The sequence below is a fragment of the Giraffa tippelskirchi genome, chromosome 1, assembly GCF_054371585.1.
Source record: "Giraffa tippelskirchi isolate mGirTip1 chromosome 1, T2T-mGirTip1v1.2.pri, whole genome shotgun sequence".
Lineage (NCBI taxonomy): Eukaryota > Metazoa > Chordata > Mammalia > Artiodactyla > Giraffidae > Giraffa > Giraffa tippelskirchi.
Window position 1 is genome coordinate 173818486 of NC_137275.1, and position 26196 is coordinate 173844681.

The window sequence follows — 26196 nt, forward strand, 5'->3', positions numbered from 1 at the left end:
AATCTGTGCTACCTGTTATTATAATTAGCTGATTATAACACCACCACCTCTTTGAGGGTGGAGGAATACTTTATAGAACTCTTTCTCATACTTGGTCATCTTTGATCTTGAGGTGACAGAAGAGTCATGATGAAGGGGTGGGGCCACCCTTTTCAGTTGCTGGAGGGCTTTGGTTATGACATCAGTAAAGGGTCTTACCTGGCTTTAAGCCTGTCTTCTCTATCCTCCCCACCCCCACCATCATAGACAAATTCCCCCTGAGTGTCCCTGACCCAAACTAATTCCTGCACTGAATGAACTACAGTTAGAGTAGCAGTTTTGCAACTGACTTGATCGATAATAGCCTTAGTACACAGGCTGGATTTCAGACTAGGACCTAGAATTTTTCTCGTTTTGAGCTAATGTGATTTATAATGTTAGGAATAACTGACTTTAAAGCTTCTCTTTTATTACCAAAGCAGTTAGGATTTCCATGTAATACGATTCAAATATTTTATTATTTTTTCTTATTTTCACTTTGTTTCCCTCCTCTTTATCTTTTATTAGACATCTACGTTCTTTTTTTCAATATACCAATATATGTTTACTTTTTAAAATTAAATTTCTGTTTTTTAATTCTAGGTTATTAGTTTTACTTTTTAGAAGTTTTTACTAACCATTCACATTTAAGATATTTTGCCCTCTCCAAATCAGCCACTGCTTTCTCAGTGTGACTCTTTGTTCATAACAAATTTGCTACTATATTTACATGATCCAACTGTAAGGAAGAAAGATCTGTGTTTAATGTTTCTAAGTTTGTAGTTTTATAAAGCATAATAATGCAACTCTGGTAAGTTTCTTATGTAATAAGTTAGGGAAGTACCTAAACTGGCTAAGCTTTTAAAATAACAGAGAAATAAAAATAAGCTTTTGTTGTAAAATCGTGATTTTTGTCTTTATCAGTATTCAATTTCTCCTGTTCACATGTCTAGCAAAAGTCCAAATAGCCTTCCAGTGGCAGAATGGTAGACTTGTTAGATTCATGATGAGAGTCCGTGCCAAGTCCAATTTGATTCTAGAGCAATTATGTTATTAGAACATTGCTGATTGCCCCAGTGCCTATTGTTCAGCTTAACCTTTAAATGCTAGTGGTAATTAACTACTTCATCATTGTACCAGGAAACTCCAACATGTAGAACTGTGTTCTACAGTAAAATTCACAAATAAAGTGCTACCCACAGTTCCTGAAACAGCTAGTTTAAAAAGAAAAACCTATTTGTACATGTGTGCCAATAAATAAACATTACCATTTAGTATTAATTTTTAAGAAAATATTTTGTCATTGTTTAAAAATCAGTTTTTCCTTTTTGACAGAGTAGCAGTAATGTTCAGTGGAGAGTATCAGAATCAAAAGACTCAGTGAATCATACACTCATTTTTCTTCTTGTTGTAAAACACCACATTAGTAGGACGAAGGGGTGTAGAAGTATATGATGGAGTAAGGAGAAGAATGGACGGAGCCGCCACGTTGCGAGACCTAAGGGGCATCATGCCTCAGATCCTACTCTACTGAATGACCTCGTATGATTTGTTCAGCCAAGGGACCCTCTGGAAAGGAATGTACCACATGAATTTTGGATTACGATTGAGATGTGCAGAGGGGTTGTGCAGTCATTTCTGTTCATAAAAAAAATTTCCTGGCAGCTCAGTGCCATTCATTGTGCTGGGTGCCCCCACCACCAGGGATCCGCAGCCTGGAGTGGGAAGGACCTTGTAAACACATAGGTATCAACTGACTGCGAGTGCTCCACTGTTGGGTGAATAAAACGTTAGGGACACAAAGAGTGATGGATTCTGCCTGACAGTGTCTGAGGGAGTATCGAACAGTGAAGTTAGAGCTGGTTCTTAAGAATGATGAAGGAGGGTTTCAAAGGGAAGATACTGAGAGAAAGGACATTCTTGAAAGCCGGGGGAAAAAAAGATAAAGGCTCCCAGTGCAGTGACAACGGGCACGGGATAAGGTGGAACAGCAACATGCTGAGAGCTCTGAGACCAGGCCTGGGCTGAATTGGGGCAGAGAGTGAAGGGCTTTGAAAGACAGCTATACTTAGAAGTTGGGGTTTTTTATTTCCCCTGTGGACAGTGGGACACTGTTTGTCATTTTTAAGGAAGGATGAGAATCTCTGGCAAGAGATTTGTTTGAGAATCCCAGAAATGTGGAGGATAGACTGGAAAGGGGAAAAACTAGATATAGGGGTTGGCATTAAATTGGTAGGTGGTAGCTCACAGATGGTGTTTGTGTGCATGAGTTCAATGGCATAATGGTTGTAAAAGCCTGATTGCATTGGGTCATGGTAGGAAAGCAAAGCAGAAGCACTGAAGCAAGTCTTACGGCCTGGGAATGAGGATTGGAACTCAGTGGGCATAGATGAGAGTCAAGAAGCTATCAGTACACATCATGAAATTGTTTGACTTGTAGTGTTTTGCTTCTGTCTTCAGCCTTTAATGGATAATGCCTGCCGTCTTTTCTGCCACCAAACATAATAGTGAATGTTTGAGTAGCAGTAGTTACCATGCTGGGTTCCTACATTTAGAGTAATCATAACCTTGAGATGGACTGATACAGGAAGGAAGGGTTTAGAGTTATTCATCCCCTATCAATGGGAACCCACTTACCTAGTCCTCAGTCTTCCTCCTCTAAACTCCCACCCTGCACCCCTGCCTCTGGACCTAGTGGAGGAGTTGCCATCATCACATCTGACCACTAGGGAGTGATCTTTTCATAGCTGTACTGACCCAGAGTGGGCTTCCCAGGTGGCACTAGTGGTAAAAAACCCATCTGTCAATGCAGGAGATGTAAGAGATGCAGGTTCAATCCTTGTGTAGGGAAGATCCCCTGGAGGAAGAAATGGCAACCCGTTCCAGTATTCTTGCCTGGAAAATCCCATGGACAGAGGAGCCCAGCAGGCTACAGTCCATGGGGGCGCATAGAGTCTGACATGACTGAAGTGACTTAGCACGCACGCACACATCAACCCAGAGTGGGTGGAGGGAGGCCTGTCTCTTCTTAACAGCTTGGTGAGCGTATACTAAGAGCAAAAAGGAAGTAAAGTCATGTGATTTTAAAAAATGACAGGGTTAAATGACTGGTCATCTCTCAATTCTGCTTCCCTTTCTAATTCCAGAGCTCTTCGGTATCCCCATCAGCCAGTTTCCGAGGTGCTGAGAAGCACAGAAACTCCACAGACTATTCCTCTGATAGCAAAAAGCAGAAAACTGAAGAAAAGGAGATTGCAGCTCGTTATGTAGGTTCACTCACCTTTGCTTTGGGGGAGGCAGTTTATCTTGCTTTTTAATCAACAGCCTTTTTACCCTCTTAATATTACCAACCAAAACTAGACCACAAGATAACAACATTGTAAGAGAGAAAAATAGTGAACACAGTTGTAGCTGAGTGTCAATTGGCTGCCTGAAGGCCTGTGTGTGCAGGTGAGTGAGCCAGGAAACAGCGTTTCATCTGGCAACCGATAGAGGACTTGTGTTCCGTATTATTTCTGTTAGGTGTATTTGCTTCCCTCCATAAATTTCAAGGTGGTTGAATTTTCTGTGGCCAGCTAGAAATGTTAAGGGAAAATGTGAAATCACAGGCAACCTGTTAAAATGATTGGATGACCTCCTGTGCTGAGGAATGTAGCACGTTTTGGTGGAATGTTACTTCCAGAGACATCCAGATGTGTTCCTAGCATGGACCAAAGCTCATTTCCCTTCAGTGACTGGTGCTTCAGATCAGTGAAGGGAGCAAGCGGGATGGGACTCCCTGGTGTGAAGGCACGCTGACCACGTTCCACTTCTGGTGCTGGTGCCCTGCAAGAGTGCAGGCTCAAAAGAAGCCAAGAACTTGAATTTTCGTGTGAAACCTCCCAAATTCAAAATTCTGACTTCTTACCCAGTCTTTGAAAGACACTGACAAAACAATCCTGCCCATTTTTAAGCTGGATTATGTAGCATGGGCAGGCCAGGTGGCACCTGATACTCTAGACTAACAAGCCATAAGCTTTGACTTTTTTCAACTAAAATGGAATCATCCTATTACCTACCTCATAGCATCATCACGAAGAGTAAAGAACACAGTACATTGTAAAGTGTTTAGCACTGTTTGGTGCAGTTCGTTTTTATAAACTGTGAAAAATTAATTACTCTGGACTTCACCTAGGGTAAATCTGGCTGCTTTTTTGTTTTGCTGGGGGAGGAGATAATGCTTCTCAATTATCAATGCAGGACAGCGATGGTGAGAAGAGTGATGACAACTTGGTGGTTGACGTTTCCAATGAGGTATGTTTGTGGCTCATTTGACTTCCTGTTCTTACCCAGTTATAACAATGACTAGTGTCCCAACAATTAGTGTCCACAGTGTTTTCTTAATTTCTAAAGGGACCCACAATTTGTTTATCTGAAAAATTTGTGTATCACACATCCTTTTTTATTGTTACTCTTGTCTATGAAGTGCACGTATGTTCTGTTACCAACAGGAATGCACACCAGACATCTGTGGTCAGTCTACAGGTCTCCTTGACAAGTTACTTGCAAATTTGTAGAGTTTTTATTTTTGTTGCTGTTTTAAAATAAGTATGATAAATTTTGTAGTATTTTCATTGACCTCAATACTGAATATTTTCTACAGCAATTTGATGAGTCTTATAGTCTGTTCCAGAACATTTTTCACTCCTAAGCTATTGAAGACTTTTGGCTTGAAACGTCCACACCAAGTACTCTGGCATTGTGAATGTGCTGTGCTGTATTTGATACCGTTGATGTTCCTTTGTAGGATCCATCATCACCTCGAGGGAGCCCAGCACATTCCCCGAGAGAGAACGGCCTGGACAAGACACGCCTGCTCAAGAAAGATGCCCCCATCAGTCCAGCTTCGATTGCATCCTCCAGCAGTACTCCTTCCTCCAAATCCAAAGAACTTAGCCTTGTAAGCAGTTGTTCATTTTTCTTGGGGTTTCCCAGGAGGCACTAGTGGTAAAGAACCTACCTGCCAATGCAGGAGACAAGAGACATGAGTTTGATCCCTGGGTCAGGAAGATTCCCAGGAGCGCATGGCAACCCACTGCAGTATTCTTGCTTGGAGAATCCCATGGACAGAGGAGCCTGGGTGGTTGCAAAGACTTGGACACGACCGAGTGACTGACACTTTGCTCGCTTTCACTGTCTTTCTTTGCATTGCCTGTTTCCAGATGTTAAGTTTTAATTAATTCTAAAATTTTATTTTTCTTCATTTTTCCATAGGACTTTGATCACTAAGTATATGTATATGTTCAGTATTCAAGTTTAATTGACAAAGGTACTTTGGAACAGAGTGGGCTCACTGACTTGTCGGTGATAGATGTTTGTTTTGTGAGTCTTTTTGTAAGAATGGGGAAGGACATGGGGAAATGTAGTGAAATGTGTTTCAGTGAAGATGAAGATATACACATGGGGGTTACAGAGATGGTTTTGTCATCTGTGGTTTATGGTAAATGTAGTTTTTGGCTTGGATGTGATTTTGTTGCTAGCTTTGTTTGAATTACCAAGCTATGTATGACTGCAATAATTTTCCCTTCTTAACTAAAAAGTAATCTGTCATTTATAAAAGTCTGTCTTGAGTCACACCACAAATCACAAATGCAAAAAATGAAACTGCTTGCAAGTCAGGATAATCTTCCTGTAGCCCCATCTTTTGTGGCTGTGTAGTTAATTGCATTTTTATGTGATGTGTCTTCCTTTTTCCTCACCAGTTATTTCCTTATAACATAGTCGTTAAAAAAATTTGGTTTTCAAATAGCCTTTTGAATTCACAGCTGAAAGAAAGAAAATTCCTCAGTTTGTCTGCAAATTTGGAGGCTGTGTCTGGTACAGGGCTGGATTTAGTTTATTTCTGTTGTTTTCTCTTGGCCTTCCGGCCTGTTAATGGCAGCTCGTCTGTGCTGATCTCTGTGATGATTCAGGCTTGGTTCTTTTTTAAGGGGACCTGTTAACCAGGGACGCCTCTTGTGGCATGAACAATCCATCAGGAACCCAACAAAACCACTCAGTTTTAAAGCAACCAGCAAGTGGCCAGTCACATCAGGACATCACGAACTGTCAGCCTTTGTCTGACTCAGACCAGTTTCCTGGAAATGGTCTCCTCTGCCCCAAATTCAGCTCTGATTTATGTCCTCCCAAACATTGGTTTTGTGGTCTCAGGGAACACTTTTTGTTTTTTTGTTAGCTCTTCTTAACTAATAAAAAGAAAGACCCATGCTGAAGAATCTTTTCCATTTCTTTTCCCTCTCTTTCTTCTTTACCTTTTCAAATGTTTTACATAATTGTTAAAATTGTGTTCCAATTACCAGTGTATTCCATTACATCTCTTGTTAGAATGAAAAATCTACTACTCCTGTGTCGAAGTCCAATACCCCTACTCCACGAACTGATGCACCCACCCCAGGCAGTAATTCCACTCCCGGATTGAGGCCGGTTCCCGGAAAACCACCAGGAGTCGACCCCTTGGGTTAGTCAGAAAAAAGTTTCTGTACATATTTGTGCTTCCTGTTTTTAAAGAAATTACAACAATTTAAAGAGTGTAATACATTAAGAGTACAATGATCAGCATGGAATGGCTGTGTGAGCTTTTTTAGTCCAAATCAAGCACCTGGCACTTATGTCTTAACACATAGTAGGTGTTCAGTAAATTAAGGCGAATGTTTGAACGTTGATGAAAGCTTGAATGACTTTTGCGAACATTAAAATAAGCTTATTTGGGTTACGGATCCCATTTAAACATATGTAAGAATGTTACTCCTTGTATTCATTAGACCTCATTATTATTTTCTGTGTGTGTCCTTGGTTTTTCTCCTTCCTTCTGTTTGGGTCTGTAGCTTCAAGCCTAAGGACCCCTATGGCAGTACCTTGTCCATACCCAACACCGTTTGGGATTGTGCCGCACGCGGGGATGAACGGGGAGCTGACCAGTCCCGGAGCTGCCTACGCGGGGCTACATAACATCTCCCCACAGATGAGCGCGGCTGCTGCTGCTGCCGCCGCGGCTGCTGCCTACGGGAGATCACCAGTGGTATGTTGTGAACATTTACAGAATAAAAGTATTTCAGAGCTCAGAAAATGGCCATGTGTATTTTTACCTAGGGTAGTTTTTATAGCTTGAGGTATCTATGGAGCAACCTGTGCTTATTTATAAATTAAACTGCATGTCATTATATTGTACTATTCATTTTCTTTCATAAGATAGGGGCAGTTTTTGTGTGTTATATTCTTTTAAAAAAAGTCAAACCTACAGAAGTAGAGCACATAATATAATAAATATAGTGACCCCTTCATTTGCCTCATGAGCTTCAATAATAATAGTGTTTTTTTTTATGTTTGTTCCACCCCCAAGTATGTGACCATGAAATCATGTACATCCTCCTATCATTTCATCAATGAATACTTGTATATTTATCTCTAAAATTGCATTTTAAAAGCATCTATTCTCCTAGGATTTGGAAACGTACTGAGTAGGATGAAATGAGTTAATGTAACTATGTTTATTTCTGCTGTCTTGCTTGGGAACAATTTTAGGTTGGATTTGATCCACACCATCACATGCGTGTGCCGGCGATACCTCCAAACCTGACAGGCATTCCAGGAGGAAAGCCGTGAGTACCAAGCTCTGTGCCTCATGCTTGCTGTGTGTCTGGGCCCTCACTGGCCCTTTAGACTCTGAGAACTGCTGGGCAGTGTTGGCAAGTTCTTTCAGCTTGCCAGGGGGTTTTTGTTGTGGGGTTTTTTTGCAGAATATTTTTCTTTTTTTTTTTTTTTAGCGCAAGGCAAGAGGTAATGAGTTGGGGTTTTAGATTTTCAATTTAAAATCTCAAGCTTCTGGTGTGGAAATGCAAATTGCTGGGGCATCTCTAGTAGTCAGATCTTCTCGACATCTGTTACTGATTTCAAGGCAATTCTTTTATTGTCTTGGGGGGAAAAAGTCATCTTATGTGCAAACCTAGATGCTCAAAATTAGAGCATGTTAGGGAAAGACATGCCAAACTTCAAAGGCTAAAAAGAAAGAAGCTCATTTGTGTTTCTGGAAAAGGTGGCTTGCTCAGTTGGCTTCCTGTCCTGTGAACCGGGTATTTGTAGCCTCTCCAGTCATGGCCCCCTCCAGCCATGAAGGTGAAACACACACAGCAGTTGTTCCAGCCTCTTCTTGTATGTTCTGCTCTCTCCCATGTGTCATTCCTTATCCTTCATTTTAATCCACTGCATCTAATTTTTATTACTGCCTATGCACAGTTCTCTGCTCTTTGGTGCTCACAGTTTATGCTTGTTCAACAAATAATTGAAGATGTGTGCCAGTCTCTCCTTTCAGTGACCTCCTGTTGCTCGTTTATTCACTGCTGTACACTCAGGCATTTAGCTGTCACCCTGTTGTTTCCTGCCTGTCTTCTTTTTTTTCCCCCATGTTGCTGGCCCCACAGCATTAAACATGCCTGACCTTGACCCTTCCTTCACTTTCCACCTGACGTCTCATGTTCTTGGCTCTTCCTCTGTAACTTCTCTGCAGACTCTACCCTAAACTTCTCTGTTGCGTCATACACAGTACTGGTTCTGTAGCCGGGTTGCTCAGTAAATATTTGACTGATTAATAAGCGAGTCAAGGCAAACTAGACTTTGAGTTCCTTGAGAGTTGAAGGTATAAATATCAATTACCAGAAATTTCTGTGTATTTGTGTGTGTTCGGCAAATAGTTGTTGATTGACTGACAAGTCTTGTTGACCAAGAACCTCGGTGTATTTGAAGGTGAAAGTTTGGTCTATTTCAAGCAGTGACTAAACAACAAGGTCAAGGGATTAATCAAATAAACTGAATGCCTACAAGTTTCATATAAACCTGTGGAGATGGAGAGGTTTCTTGAGGGAAGCGGTGTGGTCCTTTTTCAGAAACTGTGTGGAGTTATCACTTAGTCACCAGGCAGGTGTACCCAGAGCTGTAGTGTAACCACTGCCGGGTGAGGTGGTACATCACCCTTTCAGTAGGGGTGGTGGGTAGCAGAATGGCTAAGAGTTTTTGTTCCTGGAATTACCAAGTCACACCTAATGCAGTTGGCAAGTGACAACAGGAAACCCCAAAGAGAGCACGGTGTGTTCAACAGGGGTTGGGTTCTGGAGCGTGATAGATCCAAGGTTGAATTCTGACTCTGCCGGTTGACACTAGGAAGGAACTGACTTTATGTAGAGTTTCTCAACTTTGTGGGCCTCAGTTGGCTTTAAAAACAGGGCTGGTACCTCCCTGATAAGAAGGGCATGAGGATGAGATGATATGATAGAGGTTTAGTACAATGTTTGGTTTACAGTGACTATTCAGTCACCTGCTGCATCATTTCCCCTTGAGCTTTGCCCAGGTTATTATCAGTTTTTCAATTGCTTATGCAATAGAACATAATGGGAGGCAGAGATACCACAAGAAGATTAGACTGAGTATATTAGATTCCCTCTTCCTATCTTTGTGTGTCTTTAACAAGGCACCAAGACATGCAAATTAGCACTCATTATGCATATAGAGAGAAATACTTTTATTATAGATTTTTACAGAAGAGATGATGTAATATGGTTTCTAGATCACAGGATGGAGAGCTCTGACACTTGTGCATGTTGTCAACAGGAAAACTATCTTTCGTGCTACAACATAAAACATAATAAATCACCTAAAGGCCTTCTTCATCACATACACAAAGGAACTGCTTTTCTTTAGAAGGACTTGAAACATTTGTGCATCTCTCTCCTTGTGTGTGTGTGTTTGTTTTTTTTACAGAATAATTGCTAGTTATTATCACAAATTATAATTAAATGTATGTTCCAAACTAATGAATAAAATAGCATTTACTTGCTAATTCACATTGGGTCCTCTTGCTTATTCTGGTGAATTAACAGAAGTTCCTCTCAATAAGTAACTGAAATGACAAGAGTTTAATTTTAACATCAGCCAAAAGTGGATTTTTTTCCTCACATGCTACTTATATGAGGCTTTTATAAATAATGTAAAAGTATTCAGTCAAAACCATTGCACTAATTATACTGTGGGAAATGGCATGTGACTTCAGCCATAACAAACGGTCTCAGGTTTATGGGCTTTAAGCTGCTCACAATTAAGAAATTCTTCGCTGCTGTTGTTTTTATTTGTTTTTATAAAGCAAGATTTTTTCAAAATAGGAACAGTTCCTGGCACACAGTAAACGCTCAAGTTTTATTTGTTGGCTGGTTAACCTGCTAGTGGGTTCATATGCTCCCAGAACCCAATCTTCTGTCCTACTGAATGCTGCATAGAGTGCAACAGCCAGACCTTTCTTTGTGAATTTAGGGTCTGGTTCAGTCTTATGAGACATCAGATACTTGGAGAAGGTGTCATGAAGCTTGGAAGTGATGAGTGTGATGTTATGGAACTGGGCCTCTCACAGAGGTAGGAGGAGGTATAGGTGGGAATGCCAAGAACCTTCTGAGCTGTGCTGGGTTTTCATCCAAATATGATGATCCAAATAAAATAGCATCCTCAATACACATGTTTTAAACAGGTCGATTTGCAGATGTCGGAGTTGTTTGAAGTATAGTTCTGTCAGGAAGTCCAAACTTCTTTTCTCTTGACCATCTCCTTTGGAGATCACTCGTAGTAGTTCTTTGTAGCTTCAGCTGCTGAGAGGGAGAAAGAGAGACAGACAGGGGTAGAGAGGGTGGGGACGGAGGGAGAGAGATAGTGAGAGTGTGTGTGTGTGTGTGTGTGTGTATTTCTCTAGCTTCCTGCACCTGTTGTTTCTAGCCCTATATTTTCGTGATTTGTTAGACATCTCAGCTAGGCATCTTGAGTGTGTATTATTTGCAGTACAAATTTATTACATTCACAAAGTGCTTCCCCAGATTTACCCGGTTCTCAGAGTACTCTGTTCCTTGTTCCCCTGTGCTCAGAAACTGTCATTGTTGGCTTCTTCCTCACTTCTCTTCAGTTAAGTCCTATAGAATTTTATGTCTACTGTTAACTTCTAGTGTGTCATCCTTCTCCTTACCTGGTTCAAGTGCCCCATTGCCTCTCATCTAGATTATTGGAATAATTGTCTCTTATTCCTCCTATCTGTTGTACTCCTTGCTACCAAACTTATTCTGAGTGGCTTTGCTCCTCCTGCTATAAGCATTCTTCAGTAAAATCTATTTGTGAAATTCTCAGGCTGACCTTCTGTATATTGTGTGTGTGTGTGTGTGTGTGAGAGAGAGAGAGAGAGATTTTATCAAGCTCGCTCCTTCACCACTTAACTGTGTTGGGTCATTGCTGAATTAGTGAATTCCTGAATTAAAACCAATCCAGGACTTCCCAAAATCATTTCACCTCATCCTTTTAGAGCTGTTTCCCTCCACCTGGAAGGGTTTTTCCATCTTCCTCCCTCTTTGGTGAAGTCCTTCCATTCTCTAAAATCCATCTCCAGTACCATGTCTCTCATGAAACATAAGCTTTATTTTTGCTTTTTGAACCACGACAGAACTTCATTCTTCCACCTTGCACCTGGTATTGTAACCACTTTTATAGTTTTCTCATCATACTTCCTAGATTATAAGCCACTTAATGGGCAAGGCCAACATCTTACCTGATTTTGTATCTCGACATGAGGTCTGTATCAGAATATGTGAATAAAGGAGTATTGATGCATTTAATTAGATAGGGAAAAAAATAGATTTTCAAGCCTGCACCTCTCTCATTTCTGGAAAGGTTGGCTTTCATTACACATTCCAGTACTCGTTGCTAGCTACACATCAGAGTTTGTTGAAATCTGATAATAAGTATGTACTAGAGCTTTCTTTTTTCCAGTCTTAAGTATCATTTATGTATATATATATTTATATTATATATATATATTTTAAAAGTAAACAGAGGGCTACATTATACCCTTAATGCAAGTAGACTCTTGAAATTCTTAATTCAGGGAGTTCCAGGAACATAGCAGGTGCTCACAGAGAGGTTGGGGTTGAGTTGAAGAATGTCATGTTGAAAACCTCAAAAGAAATTATGCGCCTGGTTTCTTAACTATTTAAATCCTCAAGGCTCTTTAAAAATCATTAGTTATTCTGGAGGAGAGTGAAGGGATATCTTTTCAAGGAGATTATCATTAAGAATGTATAATACCATCTCTAAACTTGGAATAATCTTCCTTAAGATTTACTTCATGACCTCTTAATTGCTAAATCCATTAGCCTTTGTCTCCCCTCAGAATTTCACTGCCTTCCCCTCCTTGCCTGAACTGACACTAGGCTCTCTGCTGAGGAGACTCTCCACCTGCAGCTCTCCATGGGCTGCTCTTTCATTTACTTCACGTCAGCCATCCTCAGAGCCAATGGCAGACTTACAAAGGCTGTGCCGCCCTCCCCACCTCCTGTTCCATTCCAGTGTCTTCCAGAACTAAACTCAGTCTGCCTTCCCGTGAAAACCCAACCCATCTCAAATGTGTGCCTGAGTCTCCACCCCCTCTTCTGCCTTGTTGGGAGATTTCTCAGTTAATTTAAGACTTTGCACTTGGCTTGGGGTCTTCCTCCACTCAGAGGCTGCCATCATCCTGGGTGTCAGTGGTGTGCAAGATCAGCCCTTCCGTAACCTCTTCTCAGGGCTTGGACCACATTATCTCTAATGAACTTCTGTCCTCTTTGACATCATTTATCTACTTAATAGACCTCAGGGAAGACCTTGTCATCACTCTCCACTGTGTCACCTCCATGAACCCCACATGCCATCTAGAACAGCGTTCTCTGCCTCTACGCAGCCACAGAAGTCTTTGGAATTGCAAATCTGTTCCCAGCTTTCTTACTGTCTCTCAAGCCTAGGCTACCAGCTTCTCCCCTAGATTGCCACATTAGTCTCCTGACTAGTTTGCCTTCTTCCATTCTACAGTCCATTCTCATCCAGCAACTAGAACAATCCTTTGAAAACATGAACTAAATTGCGTCACTCCCTGCCCTACACAGAAGTCTCCAGTGACTTCCCGTTCTGCTCAGAATAACAGCCCACTCTCCACAACGCAGCCTCTGGCCTTTTTAACATGGGTCCTGCCTCTTCTTCCAGCCTCTCACTCTCCAGCAAGTGCTCGCTGGCCTCCTCACATGGCTCTTCTAGAACTCCAGATTTGCTGTTGCCATCCTGGCACACTCGTCCTGCCTTCAGGCCTCAGCTTGTACACCATCTCAGACCTCACTGTGCACCTTTAGTCTCTCTTATCTGAAACCGTGCGTGTGTGTGTGTGTGTGTGTGTGTGAGAGAGAGAGAGAGAGAGAGAGAAAGAGAGAACTGCTGTCTGAGGTTATTTATTTATCTGCTTGTGTATTATCTCTCTTCCCTTCTAGGATGTAGGCTCTGGAGATAGGGGACTTTGTCTGTATTGTTCACCTCTGATTGCCCAGCATCTGATGGTACTTGGCACATATTGGGCATTTATTTAGTAACTATTTTCTGACTAGTGTAAACATTCTGCCTCTCTCTGCCCTTCAGTTGTCCATCCTCTTCCTCCTCATACCATCTTCCTTTCTTGGCCAAGGTAATTTAATATCTGTTCTTTATATTGCAGCCCAATTGCCCCAAATGGGGCAGTTTTCCCTGTTCTTCTTATTTTGTCAAATTCTCCATTGTTCATAGCACTGACCATATGACAGCTTTATTTATGTATCTCACTGATGCAGCAGTGTATCAGCCCCTCAGCCCATCTGCCAACTACCCCAGCGCTCAGAATGTACCTTTGGGAGAACAGGGGATATGTGGGGTTTTTTTCTCTTTGTTGCATCAAGTGCATCACGCACTGGGATACCTGAGAAATACGTTATTGACCATCTGTGCCCCCTTTGCATATTACCATGTCTCCTCATTTTCTTTCTCTTTGACTGCTCTTGTTGGGGCCCCCTAAATGTTGTAAGCATTTTCTTAAGTTCTGTATCTAGTCTGCTCATTGCATAATCTGCCCCAGATTTATCCTTTTCTGCTCCTTTAGCTTCAGCTCTCACCACTTTGTGGATGAGCACACAGTGATCTTTCTGACCTAACCTCTTTTCTGAATCACATGCTCAACTTCCAGTTGAGATGTTTGGTTCCTTACCTGCCCTCAAGTTGAAGAAAACCATACTGTTTACCTCCCCACATGTCTCCCCTTTGATTATGCCTCCCTGTCACCCTCACTGATGTGTGTTGTAGCCTCGCTAGTCACTAGGTTCCAAGCCTGAGCACCCTTCTCAGCATCTCTCTCTCCCAAGCCACACATCCAACATGTCTCCAAGTCCTGCTGCTTCGACCAAAGAAATATATTTCTTGGTTTCCCAGCTTCCCACCACTTCCCCCCTCAGCAATCTGACATACTGCTTCTCTTCCCTATCCCAGTTCTCTGTGTAGTCTGCAGAGCAAGAGAAAGCCCTTTGCCCTCTGGTTCCCAAATCTTCCACAGCTTTGTCCTTTCTGGGGACTTTCAAGATGATGTTGATGATATCCTCTCAGTAATGGGTCAGATTTGGGTGCGTGTGGCTATTCTGTAGACTTTTGCACTAAGGAACTAGAAACTGTTTTGATTCTAAAACTTCCTGATAGATCCAGGCTCCTGTCCTTTGTCTACCCATAAATGTTTTCCCTTGGTATGTCTTTCATAAACTCCTTCCCGTAAACAGAGCACATTCTAAAGCTCCATGCCAAGGAACATGACATCATTTCCAAAGTGGGCTGCTGCCCATGACGTTCCCCGAGACAGGCCCTGCCTCCCTCCTGCTCACTGCCAACATCTCCCGCCTCCTGGAACCCAGCTTGCATCATAACAGCCTCACTTGTCATCTCTTCCCTGAATTCAGTGCCTTTAGAATAGAGGTGTCTGTTGAGGGAGATGCTTGAACTTAAGTGAACCAAATGCTTTTACAACTAGAGGGTTTCCCCTGGAAATGACTTGGAAATGGAGCTGCTGATAGGCACTAACAGGTGGCCATCTGGGGCAGTCGCACAGGAGGCTTTTTTAGGAATTATTGGGAAGTATTGGAATTTGTTATTGTCAAGTCTGATGGAACTTGATCCAAAAAAAAATGTTTTTATTCTTTTTGGTGGCTCGTATGCCATTTCACCATGTAGGCTTAAAGCATCGTAATGCCTTAAAACTTCATAATTTTAGCTTCCTGATTTTCATTAGGAAGTCACTTGATTGGAGTGAGGTGATCTATAGGTTAAAATCTTATCATAGGCTTCTGAATCACCTGAATTACAAGGCAATGCCAGTTTGCAAAGTGACTGGAGGTGTAGATAGTATACTGGGCATTGGTAATCTTATTTAATTCTCTGAGGACTATAGGTAGCATTCACTCCATTTTAAAGATAGAGACTGCGTCATTACTGATGTCATACAGCAGGTAGCGAAGAGCTGACCTGAGATCATTAGCTCTATGGCTCTGAAAGTTCTTTCCACCATATTCAATAAGTTTGACCTGTTTGCAAATCATAAGTAGCACTGAAAATGTTTTATTTCTCATCTCATTACAGTGATCAGTTAAGTAACATTTTTCACATTCTCCTTTTTCCTGTCTTGTTTCCTCCCCACCGTCTTAGGGCATACTCCTTCCACGTTACCGCAGACGGTCAGATGCAGCCCGTCCCCTTCCCCCCGGACGCCCTTATCGGCCCCGGCATTCCCCGACACGCTCGCCAGATCAACACCCTGAACCATGGGGAGGTAGTGTGCGCGGTGACCATCAGCAACCCCACGCGACACGTGTACACAGGTGGGAAGGGCTGCGTCAAGGTCTGGGACATCAGTCACCCCGGCAACAAGAGCCCCGTCTCTCAGCTCGACTGTCTGGTAAGTGAACGTGAATGAACATGTTTTAAGCCTTCATTCACAAAATAGGCTGGATGTACCAACAGCACACAGATTAATCCCAAGTGGGTGGCTATCTTCAGTGGTTTGTGGTTTTTAACTTGGCCACTATCTTCTTTCAGTTACTCAAGGTAGAGTCATCTGGTTCTTCACATGTGGCATGTACTCCAGTACAGTTTTCATTCACCCTGCCCAGTTCCTGGGAGCAGGCAGTTTACTTGTTTTCCTGTCTGATTAAAAAAGTTTAAGAAAACTAACACAGGACTTCCTTGGAAGTCCAGTGGTTAGGACTCTGCACTAAAGGGATGAGTTCAGTCCCTGGTTGGAGAACTAACATTTCATGTGCTGCTTGGCGGTAGCCAAAACAGGAAAAAAAAGACTAAGAGCCCATGGTGGTTTCTGTGAGAGTGCACCCAAGTATCAAAATCTGTCACTTTTGAAAACAAGTAACTTCATACTTCATGTGATAAACACTAGCTACCCCCTTATCTGTCTAATGGGTATTCATCCTTCGGTTACTTAAGAAATTTCAGTTTGATTTTCTTCCTTGGATAAACAGGAGAATTTTTGCAGCAGCACAGAGCTAGATCAGTTTACTGTAGTTACACAAGACTCCCATAACCTCCTGAGCTGAGGACTTGTCTTTTTCCTATCTCTTAACACACCTTGGTCAAACCTTGCCTCCGGTTGGGTCTGCTTAATCAAGCCCACAATGTCTCTTGGCCAGGTAATGCAGGGCCTGGCGATTGGAAGGAATTGCAAGGTGTCTAAGTCCTTGGCACTTTCTTGGCAGCAGAGAAGCAGGGCTTTTCAGCAGCCAGATCACTGTACCCCGTTCCCAGGCCTGGCTGCTCCAGGGTTATGAGGGCTGCTGAGTCTGTGGGTGCAAATGACTCTGGCGGCTGGTTGACTTGCTGGTGGTGGGAGTGGGTCTAGATCTTTGTATTTTCATGCTAATTAAGATTAAATATCTCAGTACTAAATTTTGTAGATCAAGTTTAAGTACTTCCTTAATTTCATGTAATTTGCTAGCATTAATCCACTTTATCATTGTCATAAGTGAAAATGGCTCATTAAAGCCAGGAGGGAACACAATACTTTTATGGATTTCTGCTCTCATGTTAATGCTGTTTTCCTTTCCTCATGAGTAACCTCTTGATGGGTTTTGTCTCTACAGAACAGGGATAACTACATCCGTTCTTGCCGATTGCTCCCTGATGGTCGTACCCTAATTGTGGGAGGGGAAGCCAGTACCCTGTCCATCTGGGACCTGGCAGCTCCCACCCCACGCATCAAGGCAGAGCTGACATCCTCAGCCCCTGCCTGCTATGCCCTGGCCATCAGCCCCGACTCCAAGGTCTGCTTCTCCTGCTGCAGTGACGGCAACATCGCTGTGTGGGACCTGCACAACCAGACGCTGGTGAGGTGGGTCAGCAGGATCCTGCGCCAGGGCCGAGGACTTAACTGTGCTGTGCCAGGGAGCTGTGTGTGTGTATTTTCAAAAAGATGAAATACAACTATCTTACTCAAAGTTGTTAAGAGGAGAGAGCCATTTTAAGATGCTGTAAAATCTTGTTTTCTGCACCGTTTGAACTTTATTGGATAAGAGCTTCTTTTTTCTTTTTTTTTGAATTATACTAAGCACATCCAATTCACATTTTAAAATATGAGGTCGGTTTTACATAATTAATACATGTAAGGTGCCCACGACGTCATGAGCTCATTAGACACTTATAATTTGCCATCTGTGCTAACAAACCATCCTTGTTGATAGACACTCATTGAGAAGGTTCACCGTGTGTGGCTCTCTCCTTGGTGCCATGTGTATCTGACACATTCTTTCCTTTTGACAAATAATCATGGAGCTTCTACACTGGGCCTAGGCGTTGTGTTCAGTGTACCTCACCCTGAAACGGTGTAGATAATCTGTAGTCCTACCTTTCAGGACGAATAGAAGTAATTGTATTTTTATAGAAATGAAGTGATACAGGATTGGCATTGATAGGAAAAGCCCTGAAGCACATGTGATCTTCAGGTGTCAGCACCTGAGAGGGCAGGAAACGAGGTGTGAACCGCTAAAGGGTCTGCGGAGACTGTAATGGAGCCCAGCGCCAGGGCGAAGGAGAAGAGACCCCTGTTGTCCCTCTGTAACTTATTTTGCAGGGTGCAACTCTATAAATGATTCCAAAAACAAAGTAGTCATCACTTGTTTCCCTATAAGGTAAAGCTCATCTGAGGAACTGCTTCTAATCCTCACCCCCCAGCACCCATTTCTTATACATTTTACGTGCTCCTGGGGCAGCCTCCTATGGTTGCATTGTTGCTCAGTGGCAGAGTTTGTCCTGCCCCTTCCTATGCCCCTCCCCAGAGCTTTCAGAAGGCAAAAATTTCGTACATCCTCCTACCTTCTCTCCGTCCTTCATATCCCAAGGATAGAGTAGGTCTCAGATCATATCTTTGATTAATTCATATTCATGTAGCTGTGTTTTCTTGTTTCAGATGGACATTTTTTTCCTATCAGTTATTTCAGTCATGTTTTAGCATATGAGTAATTTGAAGAGTACTTCCTAAGTTTTCATAAATAAAAAGTGCAGGAGATTCAGCATCTCAATTAAACTTTAATCTCTCTACATATATGCTTTGTTATTATTTTGAATAATAGAAAACCTAATAACCGAAAGGAAATATACCAATCAGGCCTGCAGTGAAACTGATGACTGAGGAATTCTAAACTAAGTTCACCTAAAAACTTAAAAAGTTCAAGGACTTTTCTCCATGTTGGCATCTTCAGGCAATTCCAGGGCCACACAGATGGGGCCAGCTGTATTGACATCTCCAACGATGGCACCAAGCTCTGGACGGGCGGCTTGGACAACACAGTCCGGTCCTGGGACCTCCGTGAGGGGCGGCAGCTGCAGCAGCACGACTTCACCTCCCAGGTGTGTGCTCGAGCACGTTCCATCTTAGAGACTGGATTGTGAGAGATAATATGAGAGACTTGAGCAGCAATTCGTTTACCATGTGACCAGGTGGCACTAGTGGTAAAGAACCCGCCTGCTGATGCAAGAGACATAAGAGATGTGGGTGCGATCCCTGGTTGGGAAGATCCCCTGGAGGGAGGACATGGCAATCCACTCCAGTATTCTTGCCTGGAAAATCCAATGGACAGAGGAGCCTGGTGGGCTACAGTCCATAGGGTTGCAAAGAATCGGACACGACTGAAGTGACTTAGCACACACACATGACTTTGTGAGATATATGAGAGACTTCAGCAGCAATTCCTTTACCATGTAACAGTCACTTTTGAAGCTGAATTAGATAAGAAAAATTTTATCATTTGTTGTCAAAATATAATGGTATATATTTTATTGACAGTTTTTTTTTAATCTCGTTTATTAAAAGCTTTTTGCAAACTTTTATTTCAATAACCATTACTCTGTAGACCTTTGAATTTCTCACAATTGATTAGTAAGTTAGATTGTGGACATCTGACTCATCACTTGGGGTTACACGTTTACCTTTGATTTCTTCCTGCACAATTCACATTGTCTTGATTTCCTTCATCATTTAAGTAGAATCCCCAGAGGAAGCAGTGCCTCACCTCCCTGTTAAAGGAAGTACGTCCTCTGTAGCCACCTTCATTGTCACCTGTTTCCATTCTAGATCTTTTCTCTGGGCTACTGCCCAACCGGAGAGTGGCTGGCAGTGGGGATGGAGAATAGCAACGTGGAGGTGCTGCATGTCACCAAGCCCGACAAGTACCAGCTCCACCTGCATGAGAGCTGCGTGCTGTCGCTCAAGTTCGCCCATTGTGGTAAGCGAGCGCCCCGGGTCCACCATCTGCCCTTCTACCTCCCCGCTGCTTCGTTTCAAGTCAGATCTTCAGTTCACGGATGTGTCCCTCAGAATTCTCTTCCTTTCTCACACATGCCGCTTCCCTAATACTATGTCATTTTCTGGTATCTATCTGCTTCATCCCTGTCCTAAGTGTAAATAACTCATTTATACAGTGTGAGAGTGGGCTTTATTTTTCCAGTGAAAAGAAACTCTTCCTTGTTTCAGATTAGGTAAGTTTTCTGTGTGTCATTGATGCTCTGTGACACAAATCTTGGGAGTCTGACAAAGTAATAAACACTGCCTTTTTTGAAACCCTATTTCTTTAGGGAAATGGTTCGTAAGCACGGGAAAGGACAACCTTCTGAATGCCTGGAGAACACCTTATGGGGCCAGTATATTCCAGGTAACGCTTCACATGTGTGGCCTTCGCTCCCAGGATGCGCGCCGCGTGGTCCTCTGCTGTGTGCTTCTCCCTCCTGTTTACATGTTAGAATAGAAGTTTCATGTCTTCTCTGAAATTCTATTTTTTGCACTGTGGCTTTTAAAAATTTTGTGTAAAATTTGAGCATTTTGCTAAAATACTAATTAGCATGTTACTAATATTTTTGTCCCCTCCACCCCAAAAAGAGTGCTCTAGGAAACTAATAAATTTGGACTAATTTTATAAACTTTTATTCTTATTAACTCAGTGGTACTTAGTGTAGTTTGTGGAATTATTTGTAGGAGAACTGGATTGTTGGCATGATACACACATGCAAGTCAAAGATTTCCTTTTTAACCTTATGTATTTGGGATGCTATTTCCTAGGTGGTTTTAGGAGAGCGTAATAGATTTGCAGCCTTCTTGACCATGTGGTACTAAGTCATCATAGAGGAGATTAATTCATTTGAATCTAAAACTGCATATATTGAGTGAAAGTACTGTGCAAGATAATTAAACAAAAATAGCATATTCTTGCTGTCTTGAAGTGTAGAATGTAATAGAGTGGTTTTTGTATCATAACTTTTGGATGGTCCCAACCAGCACTTTTTAAAAAAATGTATTTATTTTTGGCTGTGCTGGGACTTTGTTGCTGTGTGCGGACTTTCTCTAGTTGCAGTGTGCAGGCGTCTCATTGTGGTGGCTTCTTGTGTTGTGGAGCATGGGATCTAGGCTCGTGGGCTTGGTAATTGCGACTTTGGGGCTCTAGAGTGTGGGCTTAGTAGTTGTTGTACACGGGTTTTGTTGCCCCGAAGCAGGTAGAATCTTCCTGGACCAGAGATTGAACTCATGTCCCCGCATGAGCAGGCAGATTCTTAACCACTGGACTACCAGGAAAGTCCCCAAGCAGCACTTTTTTGAAATATGAAAATATTTTAAGAGTATATCTTTTTGTAATAAGTGTGTTATATCTTGTATCTGCTGGTTTGGAAAGTAAAATGTATTTAATACAGGTTGCAGTCTGAAAGTTTGAGAAATGCTGGTAGTAGGTTAGCATCTACATGTCAAACATTTATTTTTTTTTAACTATTCAAAGCCCCAGTAAAATCTTGTGGGATTTGTTTGTTTATTTAGCACAGTTAAAAGTTAACTGTGAATGCTTTGCAATTGGTGTAGTTGAAGGTAGTATTGGAACTCTATGAGGGGTAAATGTTTCCTCCTGACTATCGAACTTGCTCCCACTTGCACATTTACGTTCTGTGTTTACATGAGGGTCAACTAGGATTTATACTAGAAATATTTTTACATTCCCAGTCTCAAAAAAATAGTCTTTTCATTGCAGTTCCCCCTTATTTCACCTCACCTGGACTCTGAGACTACCTTCTGAGGTGGCAGATGGGTAAAACAGGGCCAGACAGGTTAAGTCATGTGTTGAGTGTTCTGCAGCTCCGTCTACACCCAAGCCGTCTGAGTGAAACTGAGCATTTTCATACTGAGAACACTGCCCTTAGCTGGAGACCAGGATTTGAAGTAAAGCCTTCCTTCATCAGCAGAGGGGATTGTACCACGGACTTGCCTGGCGCTCAGTGTCCCCGTCTCCCCCCCACGCCCAGTACAAGAGCCTCCAGACCAGCGGAGTGAGGTGTCAGTGGGAACGCACCTGGCTCAGCTGTTTTAAGAATATACCTTAAAGGGACTTAAGGGACCACGTTTCCTCCTTGGGCTCCTATTTTAGTCAAGGGAACATGCTCTGCTTCTTTTTGCGCTTGAGTCCTCCAGTCCTGCCTCTCAATATTCATGGGTTTTTCTTTCAGTCTTTAACGTGTTTGTGTGTCTCTTTCCCAGTCCAAAGAATCCTCATCGGTGCTCAGCTGTGACATTTCTGTGGATGACAAATACATTGTCACTGGCTCTGGGGATAAGAAGGCCACAGTTTATGAAGTTATTTATTAAGGACAAATCTTCATGCGGAATGGACTCCTTCTCCTTGTAGCACTTTTTTCTCTCATCCTTCTGTTCCCCCGCATCCAAAACCAAGGATTTCCTATTACTCATTGCAGTTGTGGAGTCAGCCCCTCCTCCCCCACTTCCTCCCTGCTATTGAATTGTGAATACTCATTAAGAACCTGTGATATCAAAATCTTCAGCTATCTACTTGGAAGATCATGGCTAACCCTACTTAACAGTGAAAGGAATCTTTAATTATGTATTATATCTGTAATATATTTATTTTGTTTAAAGAAGGCTTTCTAACAATGACTGACTAAATAAAGCTGTCTGTTCCTGCATTGGTAATGAAGATGCGTTGTACTTGATACCCATTCCCCCCCTTTTTTTGGCAAAGGAGGGGAAAGGAAGGTTTAAAATAACTGATTAAAAATGTCACTAAATGTAGACTAATAACTATAGAGATGTGAAATGTATAATTACATATGGAAGCAATATGTTGCTGTGTTGTTAGATTTTTTTTGTTTTTGTTTTTACATATTTTAAAAGATGTTCGGAAATTTAAACAATTAGAATGTGACAGACCACATCATATTCATTTGAGTCTATTCGGACAACTTTAACAAATATATCTATAGCTTTAGATTATCTTCGATAAAAGTACTTGGACTTTTTCTTTTTTTTTCTTTTTTTGACTTGTTGACAAGTGTCTTTGTAATATGTTTTTAATTCCTTTTTTATTGTATTATAGACAGATGAACAAATTAAATTTGGCCTCAAAGGGAGAACTTAATCCCTTCTGGATATTTTTGCCACATTTCTTTGCAAAGGGATATGTATGCCTTTGGGCAATTTTGTCTACGAGAAATTAGGGGCTATTTTTTGGCATGTTCTTTGGGAATGGCGCAGATCCAGGGGAGGAGTCCTCCCACTGTGCAGTTCAGGTCTTTTACAAGACAAGGACAGCAGAGGAGGATTTGCAAGGGCCTCCCTCTGAAAACCAGGAAGAATGGACTCTCACCTGGGATGAGGACTTGCTTTCTTTACCTCCGATTCTTTCCATGTCTTAGTTGGATGTCCCTGAAATGGACGCAGGCTGTGCCATTGTGCCGGAAACATTGTTGTTATCTTTTATGTTGTTGTTGTTGTGTTAAACTATGATATGTGACTCCTTTTTTTAATTATTATTATTTTGTTCGAATGCTTTAAAAAAATCTTTTAAGTCTGTGGATCTGCTGATGTACAGTGCCTTTGCTGCTATGGATCAAAATCAAGAGAACTGTGTAGATAAACTTTATTGTATAAGTAGAAAATTACTTAATTTCATACTAGAAATGGATGGATGCTGCAAGTTGAAACGGACTGTCCATTGACGTTCCTAATGTGGTAGCAGAAAACAAAATGGTGTCTTAAGTGCTTAGTGTTTGATGTCATTAACAGTTTCGTAAAACTCTACAGTGTAGAAAGATTTTGATACTAAACTGTGCATTGTACATAGTTCTAATGCATTGTATTGACCACCAGTACTTCTATAATGGTAGATTGTTTGTGCATTCAGACTTTTAAGCATTAAACGTAAGTAACTTCTAGTATGCTTATTTCTAATTCTTTGTTTTGCTGGCTTTAGTTTTTCTTTTTTAACTATGCCACTCCTATATATTAAGACTTATTAGTTTTATTCAAGGAAGATTGTTGTTAAAAAGTCATGTGGGCTTTTGATTGTTGCTCTTTTAATTCTGTTTTTGTTTTTACTTGAGAAGAGCTAGAAGGGAGAGTGGGTAGAAGTTACTGATGACATGTTGCTGCCAAATATTTATTGATTGCCTCTTTAGTTTGTCAAAAAGTTGACTTGTTACTCAAAAGTCTTGTCTTAGAGCTGTGCTGTGCTGTTCAGTATGGTTACCACTAGTTAGCCATTTGTGGCTATTTAACTTTAACTTGATTAAAATTAAAAATTCAATTTGTCAGTCATACTAACTACATTTCAAATGTTCAGCTTGCCACGTGTGCCTAATGGCTATCATGTTGGACTCCATAAATTTGTAGAACATTTCCATCATCACAGAAAGTTCTGTGAGACCAATGGTGCTTTAGCATTAGCACATGCATACTATTTCCAGCCTTTGTGAAACATTTCCAACATGATGCACTGAAGTCTTTGAAAGCTTAAGATCCCTTGGGCTGCTCCTGGTTGAGTATGTGAAGCTTCAGCATAAGAAAGCACTTAAAGAATTCTAAACTTTGGGACTCAAAAACCTATCATTTTATAGATCCACTGGGTAGAAAGAAGGCTGAAGATTAGGAGCTTCATGGTGGTCTGGAGTGTCTCAGTGATTTAGCTGTATGAGGTATTGAGTGGTCAGGTGCTAAGAATTCAGCAGTGTTCATCGTGGAAGTAACACTTCAAATGTAAGTGCTATGAGTGCTGCTGTATCAGATATGATAATGTTTTAAAGTATTCTTAGCTTAATTAATTATGTTTGTCCTTATTGAAATTTCTTTAAAAGTAATAGCAATTTTTTGAGTAAAGGAAAAATCATTTAGGCACAAATAATATGACACTTGCCTACTGTGTTGACACTTGTAGAAGAAAGTGCTTGCCTCAAGGAATTAGAATGCTTGTTTGGTGCCTGGTGGGTCAATCTGTGATGCCCTTCAGTTTTTCTCTTTATAGCGAGCCAAAGCACTGGCCCTTATACTGGATTAAAGATTGAGATGAATGCATAATCAATCCTAGCTTTTTAAAATAAATGGGTGTCTTTTTTCTCATTGCTGAGGTTTTATCAGATTAGATTTTTATATCTCTGATACCAGTCTCAGGCCTAGATTGATTGCACAGCGGTCTTGATGTTATTGATGTTTTAATTACTTGGTCTTCCATAGTTTTTACTCCACGTATGGTCCCGCAGGGTCTGAAGAACAACAAAGATAGAATCACCCTGAACCAAGGAAAACGTAGTTTCAATGAAAGAAGAGAATGGTGTATAGGACTGAAGGTTGACTTACATAGAACTACGTAGAAATAAAGAAAATCCCAGACTGAAGACCTTTCAAGACTGGCAGGTCAAACATAAAATGATAGATGCTAGCATCTTCAAGTTTTTGCAGATAAACACCTCCCTTGTGGGCCGATACTTTTCTGGCCTTATAACCAGTGAGCTGTGAAAGATCTCTCTTATCCGGGAATGGTGTGTGCTGAAACTAACCACAGGCTTATAACACCTGCAAATGGTTGGTATTCTGCAGCCATGGGATATCCGGAAACCCAGTTTCAAGCTGTCTCATAACCACGAAATCCTGGGAACCCACAGCTGAGAGCAGGAGATGTTGATGGCACATTAAGAAGGCAGCGTTCTGGACAGAGGCACAGTACACAGCAAGACTTTGAGTAGCTAGAGCACCAGCAATGCCCTCCCCTGTCAAGACAGCCAGTTTTGTATCCTCAGTTGAATACTCTTGGCCTGGCAGCATATAACTTCAGGGATTTATCAACTGATATTTTCGCCAGTTGTAAGGAAATTTGTACTGGAATTTCTTGCCTGGCATTAAGTAAGCAGTTAAAAAATTATAAAGATGTGGGTACCAAAAGAAATTCTTTTGACATTCTTGGGTGTACATTTCTATAGCTACCAGCTCCTGAGTAACCTATAGAGTGATGTCAGCAGTGAGCCTAGAGTCCAACCACCCCTTCAGTTTCCCCCTGGGGCATCAGCAGCAAAAGTAGTCTTGCCACCATCCGTGTTTTTGTTTGTTTTGAGCTAATTGCATTTATCTACCTTTCAGTTCAAGCTTCCATTCAGAGCTGACAGTGGAAATACTTTTATTTTTAACAACCCAAGCACATCAGAAAGCCTCTCATGTGTCAGAACATTGTAACACCAGTGCTGTTCTGGTGGTAGGAACTAACTTTCCTTATAAGCTTCTGTGAACATTGTATTTTAGTGTTGTTTGGGTTTCTGGCAGCGAGTGACAGAATTTTTTGGGTCCCAGATAGGAACTAGCAGCAGAGCTAGGCTCTCATTTACCTCTCCCCAGGGAAGGAAATTCTCAGCTGGGATCTTAGCTATTTGGCCCACAGGGAAGGAGAGTTCCCACAGGGCTGCCTTCAGTCCGGAGGAAAAGCACGAGCAAGTGTT

General features: G+C 41.7%; 1 protein-coding gene across 37 annotated transcripts in view; it reads left to right on the forward strand.

The window, feature by feature from the left end:
• The window catches only part of TLE4 (TLE family member 4, transcriptional corepressor), a 275661-nt gene that overhangs the window by 130399 nt on the left and 119066 nt on the right, over window positions 1-26196 (forward strand). For 16 of the 37 annotated variants that reach the window (XM_081506217.1, XM_081506184.1, XM_081506195.1 and 13 more), the window contains 12 exons: window positions 3165-3284; window positions 4258-4311; window positions 4805-4957; window positions 6382-6514; window positions 6882-7075; window positions 7579-7655; window positions 15589-15838; window positions 17034-17281; window positions 18648-18795; window positions 19520-19670; window positions 20020-20096; window positions 21959-23649. In XM_081506217.1, coding sequence (XP_081362343.1) covers window positions 3165-3284; window positions 4258-4311; window positions 4805-4957; window positions 6382-6514; window positions 6882-7075; window positions 7579-7655; window positions 15589-15838; window positions 17034-17281; window positions 18648-18795; window positions 19520-19670; window positions 20020-20096; window positions 21959-22066 — 1713 coding nt within the window. In that variant the 3' untranslated portion in view covers window positions 22067-23649. Of the gene's footprint in view, window positions 1-3164; window positions 3285-4257; window positions 4312-4804; window positions 4958-6381; window positions 6519-6881; window positions 7076-7578; window positions 7656-15588; window positions 15839-17033; window positions 17282-18647; window positions 18796-19519; window positions 19671-20019; window positions 20097-21958; window positions 23650-26196 lie in introns of those variants that run through there. The other 21 variants (XR_014058552.1, XR_014058551.1, XR_014058563.1 and 18 more) reach the window with 4 other exon arrangements.